General features: G+C 32.3%; 2 protein-coding genes across 2 annotated transcripts; both read right to left on the bottom strand.

Moving 5' to 3' along the window:
- Positions 1-378: 378 nt before the first annotated feature.
- LOC120217798 (phosphoinositide phospholipase C 6-like) lies at positions 379-4861 on the bottom strand. Its single transcript, XM_039214870.1, has 9 exons — positions 4358-4861; positions 3418-3614; positions 3006-3141; positions 2732-2920; positions 2325-2530; positions 2132-2249; positions 1825-1971; positions 1516-1602; positions 379-756 (listed from the first exon to the last, which is right to left on the bottom strand). The coding sequence occupies exons 1-9, from the start codon at positions 4820-4822 to the stop codon at positions 454-456; spliced, it is 1848 nt and encodes a 615-aa protein (XP_039070801.1). The 5' UTR covers positions 4823-4861; the 3' UTR covers positions 379-453.
- Positions 4862-8594: 3733 nt separating this feature from the next.
- LOC120217545 (DNA replication complex GINS protein PSF3-like) lies at positions 8595-10809 on the bottom strand. The gene is made up of 6 exons (XM_039214635.1): positions 10765-10809; positions 10591-10659; positions 10377-10477; positions 9986-10078; positions 9076-9215; positions 8595-8841 (listed from the first exon to the last, which is right to left on the bottom strand). Exons 1-6 carry the CDS (start codon positions 10807-10809, stop codon positions 8732-8734), a joined length of 558 nt encoding a protein of 185 aa, XP_039070566.1. The 3' UTR covers positions 8595-8731.
- Positions 10810-13135: the final 2326 nt, after the last annotated feature.

Genomic DNA, 13135 nt, shown 5'->3' with positions numbered 1-13135 from the left:
TCGATCCATCCATGCTAGAGCTAAAGGAATGTTGCTTATTCCAGCCTTACCCTCTTGCAGTTGATTTGCCATTAACTTAGCAAACAGCCCACCCGACGGGGGCCTGTAACTAATATGATACTAACTTAGCGAACAGTCCACATGTGTTTATTCTTCCCGAAGTGTGCTATTTTAATTTTGCAGTTGATTAGATCTTTTATTCATTGCTCGTCGACCATCATTTTAATCAATCAAATCCTCCAAAATACAACTTCAAAAGAATGGCGTTTAAAATTCCTAATTATATCTTCAAAAAAGAGCAAAAGGAACATGGGGCATTCCATAACTTCTCTCATCTAATTACAATAGCTTTTACATACATGCATACATACATAAATACATATGCATTAATCTCATTGTGGTGCAAAACAAAGGGTTAAAAGTAATGAACTCGATCACGGTGAATAAATAATTCTAGTCTACATCTTCAATCTCGAAGAACATTAGAAGCCTTACATTTCTGTATTTTACTCCCTTCTTATCATGCATTGGGACGGACCGGATCCCAGTCTTCAGCTCCGGTATCGGCAAACACGTTTGTCCACCGAAGTTGTCTTTCCCGTGCATGTCGTATTCCCATACTTCGACCCGGAGCAGTGCCAGTTCCGGAAGAGTCAAGGGAAATGTGAATGCTTCATCCCATACCGGAACCCAATCATCTTCAATGACCTTTGTTTTCCTTTTAGCTTCATCTGCTGGCACTCCCACAATGTAAATCTGTTATAGTTAATGAGCAGTAATCATCATCATTTATATATATACATATATACCATAAATTTGAGGGTCAGAAGTTAATTTATATTTGTTCAGTTAAAGGATTTTTGGAGAAATATATTTCTGTACTCGTATCTACATATGTCTCGTATCTACATATGTAATAAATATAATATTTCAAAAAAAAAATGAAGAGTGCTAAGAATATAACTTAAAATTCATTCCACGAATATTATCGGAAGAAATTTCATGTCTATGTTTATTCAAATTTTTTATTTTTCTTGTCATGTCTATGATCGAAATTTCTATTAGATGCATATTCATACAAGCGTATAGAATTGTGCGGCTTGAACTCTTCATTTTACATACAGTACTTATGTCCAGTATTTAAATACAAGATATGACCTATAAGGATTCTCTAAATATATAAAGAATTTTTTTTTAAAGAAAATCAAGATATATTCATATCCATGTAACATAGGTATTGAGATAAAAAGTTTTAAGAACCCTCTTCATGGGGGTGGATCCAGTAAACCTCTTAGGAGAGTAAGTGTAACCCATTATTTTGAAAAATTTGTAAAATTTAATTTAATGTATTAAAGGGAAAAATATGATTATTTGGAATTTTTTAAATATATATTAAAATTTTATATTTTTATTTTTAAATTTTTGAATCCACCAATATTTTTTTATATGAAAATCTTAAAAAGTTAATATATTTATTCCATATCCGACACTCAAATGCCGAAACTATTGTCAAACCTTTGTGTAGAAGTCTGGAGGAGAGTACGCGTCAAAATGTGTGTGGCTGAAGTCCAACCGCCATCCATCCCCCGTGTATATTTTCACCTGTTGAATTGCAAAGGAAATATCTAACAAAAAAATCGTAATACCAGACTAATGCTTTTTTTTATAATATTTTATTTTATTTGAAATATTTATGTTCAATATATATTTGACCTATAGAAGTTCGTGAATATGATTTTTAAATTCATTTTAAAAAAAATTAGAAAAATTGAATATACTCGTATAAGACACATACTAAAATTAGAGTAGCAGGATTATTTTTACCTTTAACGTTTTTGTCACTGGGAATTTTGTTTTAGGATCAATTAGCTGGTCAGATGGTCGAGTCAAATGCTCAGGTTTCCTCACATAACCACATCCTCCATTGGCTCTAAACATGCCATGCATGGCCCACAGATGTTTTCCGTATCCCTGATAAAAGGACATCTTATTAAAAAAAAAAGTTCTACATTATTTACTAGGCTATGTGGAAGTTATTAGACCCTAATTACTTGAAAGTATTTATATTCGATATTTATGTTTAACATATATTCAAATATGAATTCGGAGATATGTCACTTGAAAGGCTAACCTGAATGTTAAATGCAACCATCTGAGCTCCATGCATCCATCCGATAGTTGGCTTGTAATTCGACGACGTAAAACGAGTACCCTTCGGATAGACTCGCAGGATATTCTTCTGTGTAAACCTGAAGAAGTTATGTTACTAGGATTCAGGTATGAGTATCGGATACGGATATATACCAAAACGATTTGATAGATACCTTACAACATCAAGTCCATGAGATCCAGCAGCCTTCTCGAGCTGCTGTTCGCTCATACTAACACGTCGAACCTTATCAGCATCAACTTTTAATGCTTCCTTTAAGCCACCCTTTGGCTTTCCTGCACGTATGGTTATTAGGCGCCTGTATTCGCATACCCCGGCTTGGACTGATTTTAAGTCTTCAACTTCTTCCTCACTTTCACTCTGCAAATGTTCAGTCATATTAGCTGAAATTGTGACAGAATACATGTCTAAATAAAAAAAATATATAGGATAACCGCAAATAAACGAATTCATAGAGTTTATTGCCATTCCTAAGAGAAACTTGGTTGAACATGCTTGTGTCGCATGTATCCTTGCCAAATACTCGCACTAGAATCTGAATAACAGTGATTATCTGCTTACCCCTTCTGGTTCATTTGTAAACTTCGGGGAATTCTCGTCATCAGAGTCTTTCGACCTAGACTCTAGATATTCTTTCGGTGGTTTCGTTGAAACTACGATTCGGTATTTCAATGATTCCGGCGAAGGGAACTCGGTTAAGCAATCCGTCTCTGAATGGTACAGCATACTTTCGAATGTTTGAATGATCATCTACAAGGTTTTTGAAATCATTTCTGATCATTGTAGGGGGGGAAACAAAACTAGAAAGGGAAAACAAAACAAATGAAAGAATAACCTCAGCAGCTTTAGCCTGCAATTCTGGTGTAAGATGGTCTTCCAATGTTATAATAACTGGATAAGGGGAACTAACAAAAGCATACTCTTTAATGGATACCAAACATTGGATAAGTGACACTGGACTTGTCAAGGTCCTATAATTCCATTAAATAAAATTTCTGTTAGAGAAATTCCGATATACGATTATCGTAAACTTATCGAAAGATCGAGTTATCCGTCCAAGTCCAAAGACTTGCTGGATATTTGAATCCAGAGTTTATCTTAGTTCAAATAGTCACCCTGAAATGGTGACACTCAGTAAATCAGGGATTCGAATCAGAGCATCTATGATATCTTTCCTTTTCTAAGGCTGATATTATATTAATTGGATAACGTATGAATGTCGGATACGAATATATGTTCGATATTACCTTCCATGAAGAACATAAATTTCATCTCTAGAGGAACCAGGCCAAAGATCAAGTTCGATGACTCGAACACCATTTTGCAAAGCCCTGATAATTGGAACCTCACTACAATCACTGCTCAGTTGATTCCCAGTTAGATAGGAATTATGACCGGTATATATGTAATAGTGCGACAATGGAGCAGTCATATCATGGTGAACCTGGAAATACGATAAATGATAAAGACTCCAAATACATGAAAAAACTTTGAATTGGTGTACTGGGCATATATTCGTATTCGATACTCATGTCTAAATCCAAGTAACATAAATCATCAAGGGAAAAAGAAAACAGCCAAACATAGAACTTCAAAAACTTATGTCACCCCGATTCTTCATTATTCTTTAAATGCACGTGTCTAACACCTTGTGTGATGCATATTCGAATGAGCATATGTATATAGTTCGACATACTAATACCCGATGCTCACCTCGTGCCGCAAAGAATCATAACTTAAAATTGTGTATCCAATGTGATATACAACATGTAATAGAAGGCCCCAACTATGTTACCATAAAAGAGAGCTCTAAACTTTTATTTTTTTCGGTATTCTATAGTTACATTGAGCTCTGCCTATTCTAAAGTCGAGCCTAGTCGTACTCGAAAGGGATTTTTATCTTTTTTTTTCATTTACAAGACTCAAAACGGAGATTTTTATTTAAGGGTTTTCTCTACCATAATGATAATTGTCGACCAAGAACCACCAAGATCACAATCTACTCGAATTTGAATGTGAATATCAAATATGATTGTATTCGATCTTTCTAAAACTTTTGTTATGTATTTAGGGATCCTTGAATAATCATATTCCTATTCTAATATCCAGATAAATAATTATAATAAAACAAATAAAAATTCAAAAATGCATAAAATACATGGACGCAATAAAAGAAACATGATTTACCTGAGTTCTAATAGGGCCGTTGAGATCATCGCAAAACAGGAAATAAAAGAAATCATCAAGGCTCAACGAATTTCTCGTAATTCCCGACACAGGATGCCTCCTGCTCACAACCTGTTCGACGATATGCTGAGCATCTTCGATTCTCGTATTAACGTCGTTCTGGTGCACCACAAGGAACCGTCTGAGCTGATCGGCGTTCATATGGACCGATTCATCCGTGAACAAAGAAAACGCCTTGTTAACATCGGGAGGTGGTTTGACTTCGTTGATCTTAAACTTCCTGTTGAAGAAGCTGAACATCCTGTAATTGTAGCTCCCAATGTTAGAGACCTCCGTCCCGTTTAACCTTGGCTTGTCTTTCTTCCGTTGGCTTTTACCCTTCTTTTTGGCTTTGGAATTTGATTCCATGGAGATCAGGGAGAGATCGAAGATTTTCCTTTTGGTTTTTTCTTTGTTGTGTTTCATTTCCTTGGAAACTGCAGCTTTTCAAGGTGAAACAATGGAAACTCGACGTTCTCTCTTGTAGTAAATGAGAAAGGGACGTTGTTGCATTATATAGTAACATTCTTGTTTGTTACCGTGATTTTCCTTCCATGAAATGTTTGAGGGTACATTTGGTAATTCCTACTTCCCAGGTTTTTATTTTTTTTAAAATAATTAAAAACATAATTTTTTTTATTAAGTGCAATTTGAAAATACTTCTGCAATGGAAAAGTGATTTTCCAACCCCATAAATAATGCTCCTCAAGATTTAAAATTATGATTGAAAGAATGGTTTTCAACCTAATCTAAAAAGGTCAATTTTTTTTTGTTTTTGTTGTGGAAAATCTCTTTTTGAGTAAAATTATTTTTATTCGACAATCGATATGCACCTCTAGCTTTACACCTCATGTTTGCTGATGACTGTCTTATCTTTAGTGAGGCAACTGCGTTGACAGGAGGAACGATTAAGGATATCATTCGCAGGAATGGACAAAGCTCTGGTCAAGTTATTAATTTCAATAAATCAGGGTTGTTTTTTTAGCTCCAATGTTATTAAGACAAATTGAGCTGATGTGCGCAGAGTCTTAGGGGTCGCTAGTTCGTCCAACCCTGAGAAGTATCTGGGGTTAGAAGCTCTGATTGGTAGAAACAAAAAAGGGTTTTTAATTTGTTTAAAGAGCGGATTTTAGCTTGGATCAACTAGTGGAGTATTCGTTGTCTTTCACAAGGGGATGGAGGTCTTTATTAAGTCAGTGTTGCAAGCAATCTTAGTGTTTACTATGACCTGCTTCCTTTTGCCGAAAAGTTTGTGTGCAGTGTTAGAATGATTAATAGCTCGGTTTTGGTGACAAAAAATCGCCAAAAAAAGGGGTTTCATTGGTGCTCCTGGCAGGTTCTTTGTGATTTAAAAGAGAATGGTGGCTTAGGTTTTTGGGATCTCGCTAAATTTCATATCTCATTACTCGCCAAGCAAGGTTGGAAGCTTCTTAATGCCCTTGACACCTTGGCTGCTAGACTAATTCGATCCAAATATTATCCTTCATCGGAGTTTGGTTCTGCAAATCTAGGATCGAACCTATCTTATGTCTGGCGCAGTATTTGGAGTGCTTGAAAATTGTTGGATTTGGGTTTACGTTTGAGAGTTGGAACTGTGAATGAAATCTCTGTTTGGAATGATTTTGGGCTGCCTGTTTTTCCTCTTTCCCGCGTTGCCAGTCCGAGAAACAATTCGATTGTGTGAGTTTTGAATCTTATTAATCCACATTCGAAAACCTGGGATGTGGAGTTGATTCAAGCGGTATTTTTTACAGATAAAACCGATGCAATTTTATCAATACCTCTCCCCACAGGTGGGGTGTGAGGTAGCAGAACCTGGGGTGGTGAACGTACTGGTTTATACACGGTTCTCAGTGGATATCGGTTACTTTTAGGGAGATGAACGCGAAAAATATTTTTTTCAAGAAGCTATGGGCAGCAAATTTCCAGCGCAAGATCAAACTGCAAGGGTGGAAATTTGTCCATAATTTGGCCCCTACACTGCAAAACATTTGTTACAGACGACTCCCAAAATCCGCATTGCCCGAAGTGTCCGAGGCTAGTTGAATCTATTGAGCATTTTTTACGGTATTGTTTGATTTCGACTGATGTTTAGATCATGTTCAGTATAATTGGCCAGCTATGGGTTTTTGCAAGGGTGGAAATTTGTCCATAATTTGGCCCCTACACTGCAAACATTTGTACACGACTCCCCCAAAATCCGCATTGCCCGAAGTGTCCGAGGCTAGTTGAATCTATTGAGTATTTTTTACGGTATTGTTTGATTTCGACTGATGTTTAGATCATGTTCAGTATAATTGGCCAGCTATGGGTTTTCAAAGGTGAAATATTGACAACTATGCACACAATAGAAATTACCATTTGGCTTTACCTCAACAAGTGAGATGGGCCTTCATCAAATCACACTGCCAGGAATTTGACTGTTTCTTCGCGGGTTAGTTCTCCTCTCGACTCACCAATTGTCAAATGGAAACCGCCCCCGTCATCTTGTGGTCAAAGCAAATTTTGATGCCAGTTTCTTGCATGGTCAGGGGTGATTATACGAGATGTAGATGGGTTAATCTTGGGTGCTTGTCGAAGGAAAATTCAGAGAATCACCTCGAGTTTTGCTGAGGAAACGGCGGCTGCGGTTCAATTGTCTCTTGATCTGGGTTATACGGATAAAGTTACACTACTGTATTTGGTTTGTTTTTCAAAATTATAAGATTATATTGTTTAGTCGAAGAAATAAGAAATTATTGAAATGTATATTTTATTAAATTATTCTTGTGCTAACATTTTTTTAATAAGTTGTATTCTAAATATTTAAATGAAAATATTTATATAAAAATTCATAGAAAATATATTATATTATTTTATTTTATTTATATATTTTTAATAAAATTTAAATTCATAATTTATATATATATATTTTTTATATAAAATTTAAAAGATAAATGGGTAGAATAAAATAGTAAATATATCATATATTATTTTAATTATAATAAATATTAACTTTTACATTATTTATCTAAAAATATATTAAAATTTTACATCAATATTTAACTAAATAAAAATATGAAAATTTTAATAGATGAACCATTTTACTCCTACTAAAATGTATAAGATTACTTTATAAATAAATACTTATGTAATATATAGGAATCACATTTCTGGTAAAACACTCTTAAAAAATTACCGTTAAGAATGAGTTATTACTCTCAATTGAAAATATTTTTCATTCAAACATGAGTATTAAATTCTGAAAAAGGAAAAGTTTTTCCCTAATCATCATTTACTCCATCCAAACACTCCCTAAAGTTTTGCTTGTTTAGTGTGCCACAGCTGGCATCGTTCTTAATTTCGATTATTTAATAAATTGCAGCCGGTTTTCAGTAAAAAAATATATTATATTATAATTGTTTTAAATTAAAATTATATAAAAGTAGGTGAGTATTTAATAATTTAAAATTACATATATCATCAGTACAGCAAATGATGATATATGGTTAAAAAATAATTTTGAAAATTTTTTGATGTCAAAGTTTTAATACGACGTGTAAATTTCACAAATGATATATAAGATATAAAGATTTTAGGGTTTAGAATACAAGTATATAAATACGAGAAAGATATAAATACTATCACATTAAAATATAAAATTTTAGGGTTTAGAATTTAAGTTCATGATTGATAGCTTTAAGTTTTATAGTTTATAGGTCAGGGTTTTAGAATTTAAAATTTAAAATTTAAAACAGATAGATTATGGAAAAATAAATTTTAAACAATTTATATATCAAATCTATTTATTAATTAACTTATATATTATATTGATTGATTCTAATCATAATCATATAAATACATTAATTGTAATTAGGTGCATAAATACATATACATATACACCTTATTTATATAAGAGAAGAAGAAAACAAGAAATAAAATATTATTCTAATTAAATTAAAATTTGTTTGTCCGAAAAAGTAATGAGGTTCTGGAGTACACTCAAAGATTTTAAGGTAAATTTACATTTAGTATCTCAAGTATCATTTTTATTCTGTTTTGATCACTCAATTATTAGTTCTTCTTTCAAAATCATACCTAATGTTAGGTTAGGTTTTGCTTTTTTTATTTTATTTCATTTTGGTCACCTGGCGTTAAAAAATTAATCCTCTAATAACTCTAGATAAAATTACACATCATTAATCAAATTAAACTGACGATCGAATTTGAATATCATAAACCAAACATCATATTGATATACATGTGTACAACATTGTTCATCAATTTCAGTCATAGGCAATCTAAAGTGAATAGGTTTACCTTTATGAGATGCCATCTTGAGGTTAGAATATCAACTCAGTCAAGTGGCTTCCTCTTCCTTCCAAGAACAGAAGCTCTTTGAAGCCTGGGGCCGCCCATCCGCCACTTCTTAAAGGCCGCCATTGAAGCTTGGGCTGCTTCATATACTACAAAGTTCGAACAAAACGTAATTACCATGTTGCTATGATTCATTATCTTTCTCGAAATAGCACACATTTGACATCGGTGTCCACTGTCCAATATATAATTATGAAACCTGTGTCGGACATACACTTGTATCGAACACTCGTACTCGAGTCTGAATATGTAACATTTATACCTCTAAAGGACTCACAGTAGTGAAATAATTTAAGCTTTAGATAAAGAACAAGGATTCTCACGATTTGTTTCTTCTTTTGTTAAAAGGGTCAAGAACTTGGAAGTCGTTGTGAATACTGCAGTATATGCCTTGGTTAAGATCTCCTTGTATCTGATCTTGAATGCCGATAAGAGTAGGATTTCAATGGTTTTATCCCCAACTCTATAACATGAAAACAGGAATGATTGTCTGAGAATTCATTTCGGATATATTATTTCGACTTTTCATTTCTTTTTAAAAGTATTTGTATCTAATACCTGTATCCGACGCATATTAATACATGAATATAGAAATATAATCCTTTGAAGACTCTTTGGATACACATTTAAAACAGTCTTCTTAGACCCTCTAGACGTAGAAGACCTACTAGGTTAGACCGCCAAGGATGGACTAAGAGAACGAGTCCTACCTTGTTCGAACTCTTAATTGTTTTTGTGTACTTGTGCATCATATCACGCCTTGAGGAGGTATAAGATATTAATCTCACATCGGAAAGAAATAGGAAAGTCACAGAATTTATAAACGGTGACGACCTTTTGACTACCTGATTTTATGTTAAACTTCCCAATGAGTAGGGTAGATAAGGTGGACAACCATGACAATGATCTGAGACGAGAATATCACGAGATTAAATGAGAGAGAATATTGTACCCTGGAGAGTTGTGGGACACTAATCCTACGTCAGAAAGAAAAATGGAGGTCTTGAGCTTTATATATAGCAGTGCTACACATCCTATATCTTTTGAAAAGAAGATAATGACTATGACAATCACTCATGGTTAGACACATGGATGAGAATATGACCTCACATCTAAATAAAACAGCACAAAGTTAAAAAAAACAATATTTGTGCCAGATAGGTGTTATATGACATTCAAATTTGAGTAATATAGATTATAAAAGATATTAAAAGGATTGAAAGAGAGACTCACAGTGGTGCTATCTTGCATCCAAACTCATAAAAATAAGGAGACCGAGATTTAAGATCCACACAAGCTGCATCAGCTTGGATTTCCAACCGTGTTCTGAACATATAAAGGAAAACATAATTAATAACACACCAAGAGAACTTTGCAAGCACATAAATCAATCATCAGCTCGGACACTGAAATGAGTTATATCGTCATTCTTCCATTGCATATGGGCATACTTGTGTGAGAAATAGTAACTATTTACTTCCATTGCATATAGGCATACTTGTGTGAGAAATAGTAACTATTTACTGCTTCAAATAAATTCAAACAACATTCATTTAGAAATAAGATCAAACACCTACAGGGTACTATCAAGGCAAGTTCAACATAACTGATTCTGGAGAAATACCTTTGATTGAAACAGGCGGGGACGCTTATGGAGATGGCTTGCCTTAAGTACAATTCTTGAGCAAGCCACAGTGGCAGCTCCACTTTTGCTCCTTGTTCAACCTAAGAACCCAACATCAGAAAATTAACCCTTTGTTTTCTTCCAATTTCCCCCCTTAAAGATGGGATAAAAGAGGGAAACATTGAGAAAAAAAGGTTTAAAAAGAAGAAATTACGCAGTTTGTTTCGGAACTGGGATCAATTATAACTCCATTTGCTGCTTTAAGGAAAACAACTGGAACAAACTGAAATTGCAAACAAAAATGATTTGAAGGATTTTCGATTAGGAAATTGAGAATTGAAAAGTATGCAAAAAACTGAAAAGGAAGGGGTGAAAGTGTTGAATCAACCTCTTCCTCTGCAAGAATATCATCGATATTGTAGTAATTTGCCATTTTCCTTTCCTGTTATTCTAAATCTTTTTCTTTTCCTGGATTTCTCGAAAGATTGGAGAGACGAAAATTATGTGCTAGTTAAGCTGATTTACGGGGTTTAAATTCTTTCTGAAAATTCAAGAGAAAAAGGAGGGAAAATTGAACATGATATTCTTAGTGATTTTTAGGCTTTAAAAATCATTCTTAATCTAGTATAACTTTAGGCCCAATTGTTAGAGCCTAACATGAGCCCAACTCAATTTAATTGATATTATTTATCGTCGTAATCATATTTAAGGTATTTTAATTTATGTAAATTTTGATAAGTGAATAATTTAAATTATATAAATTTTAGGATAGAATACACCCCAGATTACCTAATTATTAGTTCATGTTTTTTTAAGATTATGAATCCAAATGCACTTGAGCATATTTTTTTTTATAAAATAAGAATTTAAATCTCACATCCTAACAATTTAAAGTTTCTTCAATTCTTTTATATCATCATCAAACAACTTGAGAATAGTTTAGGGAGGATCAAAATAACTAATGAAACCAACAATATACCTTGCAATCTATATCATCATTCATTCTGCGATCATATTTCTTTCTCAGAAAACATTTTTACTAAAGCGTTCCACATTCTCTATATCATAAACTATAACAAGCGTAAAATCCTCGTATACCTTTATGTCAAAATTATACTTCAAAAAACTTAGACTACAGTAAGATTATCAAGTCTTGGTATAACTTTATGAACACTTGTATCTTATGCTTTAAACAACACATCAAGTGTACTCCACAACTTTACACGAAAAACTAAAGAACAATCAATAATGCGTTCATAATCAAGTTCATTTGAATAGTACTCGTGTAGGTTTGGATATTTTATTCTACTGTTTAAAAAAAATATTTATATAATTGATTTAGATAAAATTTAGAGACATGGGGAGTTTATAAACACTGTGGTCTAGCACACGATCGGCATTTGTAAGAATAAATGGTTGATTATGTTATTCAAAGTCCGAGCTGTTCTCAAATATTTTTAAGATTTTGAGTTAAAATTTAAAATAGATTCTTATGGGATAAAAAGACATTCTATTACTTTAATCAATTTGATATTATATTAATAATTATTGAAAAACGATTAAGTTTTATCAAATCTTATTTTTATTATTTTATTAAAAACATCTTAAATATAATCAAGAGCTAATAAATTAAAAAATAATGTCGATATGATATGAAATTTGATTTTGAACAATAAATAAGAAACGAATAATGATATATTATTTTACCACTAGCTTGAAATTTGAGAAGATTAAAAGTTAAGATTAGGAAAAAGAAAGAAAAATATGATCAGATCCGATTTGAAATTGAATGAATCAGTTAGATACATAAAGAAGATTGAAAATTAAAATTTTTATAAAAATTATAAAATTAGGACCCTCAAATATAAAGGTGGAAAATAAAATATTGAGCAATAATTCAAAGGACTCCCCTCGTAGCCAGCTTTAACCAAAGTTAAATATTTTACGATCTATACATTTTAAAATTTTGTATAAATATTTTAGATTATAATTTTAGTGCAACGTTATCATTGATGACATGCCATAGTATTATAGTGCCATAGCCAATTTCTTTGAAGTAGTATACACACTTTCGACTCCCTGTTAAATTAAGAATGAACCCGGCCGCACGTGCATGCTCGAATCACTACGACAAAATTCCGACATCATCGAATGCACAACACATTGATTAGCAAAAGAGAAAATATATCTTAATATCGTTATTAATGTATGTATATTTGGTTCTTTTCCTTTTGTTGGTTAACCGACATTGGAAATGATTAATGTTGGAGTTGATGTATGAACAATTTGAAATTATAGATGTTAAGTCGTGATTAGAGTAGGGAGCAGAAAATGTTAAGTCTACATGCTTCAATAATTTTATTAATAAGACTAATTTGATAGCATCGTTAATGATTATCATTTAAAGTGATGACATAAATATTCTTATTATTATTTAATTATATAAGTAGATTTATTTGAAAATTTATCTAATCATGTCTAATCTGTAATAAGTTTATATGTTAGCAGGACATTTAAATTATTTTTGAAATAATCGCTGCATATTATCAATCCGACCCTAAAATTTTATTTAAAAACATAACAGTAAAATCTAACCAACTCGATCAAATTTAATATAATTACAGATTTTTAATAAAACCAAAAACAATCAAATAAAATAAAATATTAATTTAATCTATTTAATAACATAAAATTAAAATGAATTTTAATTTAATACCATAACTTCAATAATTTATATGCTATTTTTATAATTATTTTCT

This window comes from Hibiscus syriacus, unplaced genomic scaffold, assembly GCF_006381635.1.
Source record: "Hibiscus syriacus cultivar Baekdansim isolate YM2019G1 unplaced genomic scaffold, ASM638163v2 tig00110187_pilon, whole genome shotgun sequence".
NCBI lineage: Eukaryota > Viridiplantae > Streptophyta > Magnoliopsida > Malvales > Malvaceae > Hibiscus > Hibiscus syriacus.
Note: the sequence above shows the minus strand (reverse complement) of the source record. Positions and strands in the feature narration are given on the sequence as shown.

Coding starts and splice junctions, on each gene's coding strand:
- LOC120217798 (XM_039214870.1), bottom strand. CDS start 4,822: ATGAAACACAACAAAGAAAAAACCAAAAGGAAAATCTTCGATCTCTCC. Junction 3,615..4,357: donor ACGGCCCTATTAGAACTCAG/GTAAATCATGTT, acceptor TCGTATTTCCAG/GTTCACCATGATATGACTGC. Junction 2,531..2,731: donor TTACAAATGAACCAGAAGGG/GTAAGCAGATAA, acceptor GAACATTTGCAG/AGTGAAAGTGAGGAAGAAGT.
- LOC120217545 (XM_039214635.1), bottom strand. CDS start 10,809: ATGGCAAATTACTACAATATCGATGATATTCTTGCAGAGGAAGAG. Junction 10,660..10,764: donor ATATTCTTGCAGAGGAAGAG/GTTGATTCAACA, acceptor TTGCAATTTCAG/TTTGTTCCAGTTGTTTTCCT. Junction 9,216..9,985: donor GGATGCAAGATAGCACCACT/GTGAGTCTCTCT, acceptor TTCATGTTATAG/AGTTGGGGATAAAACCATTG.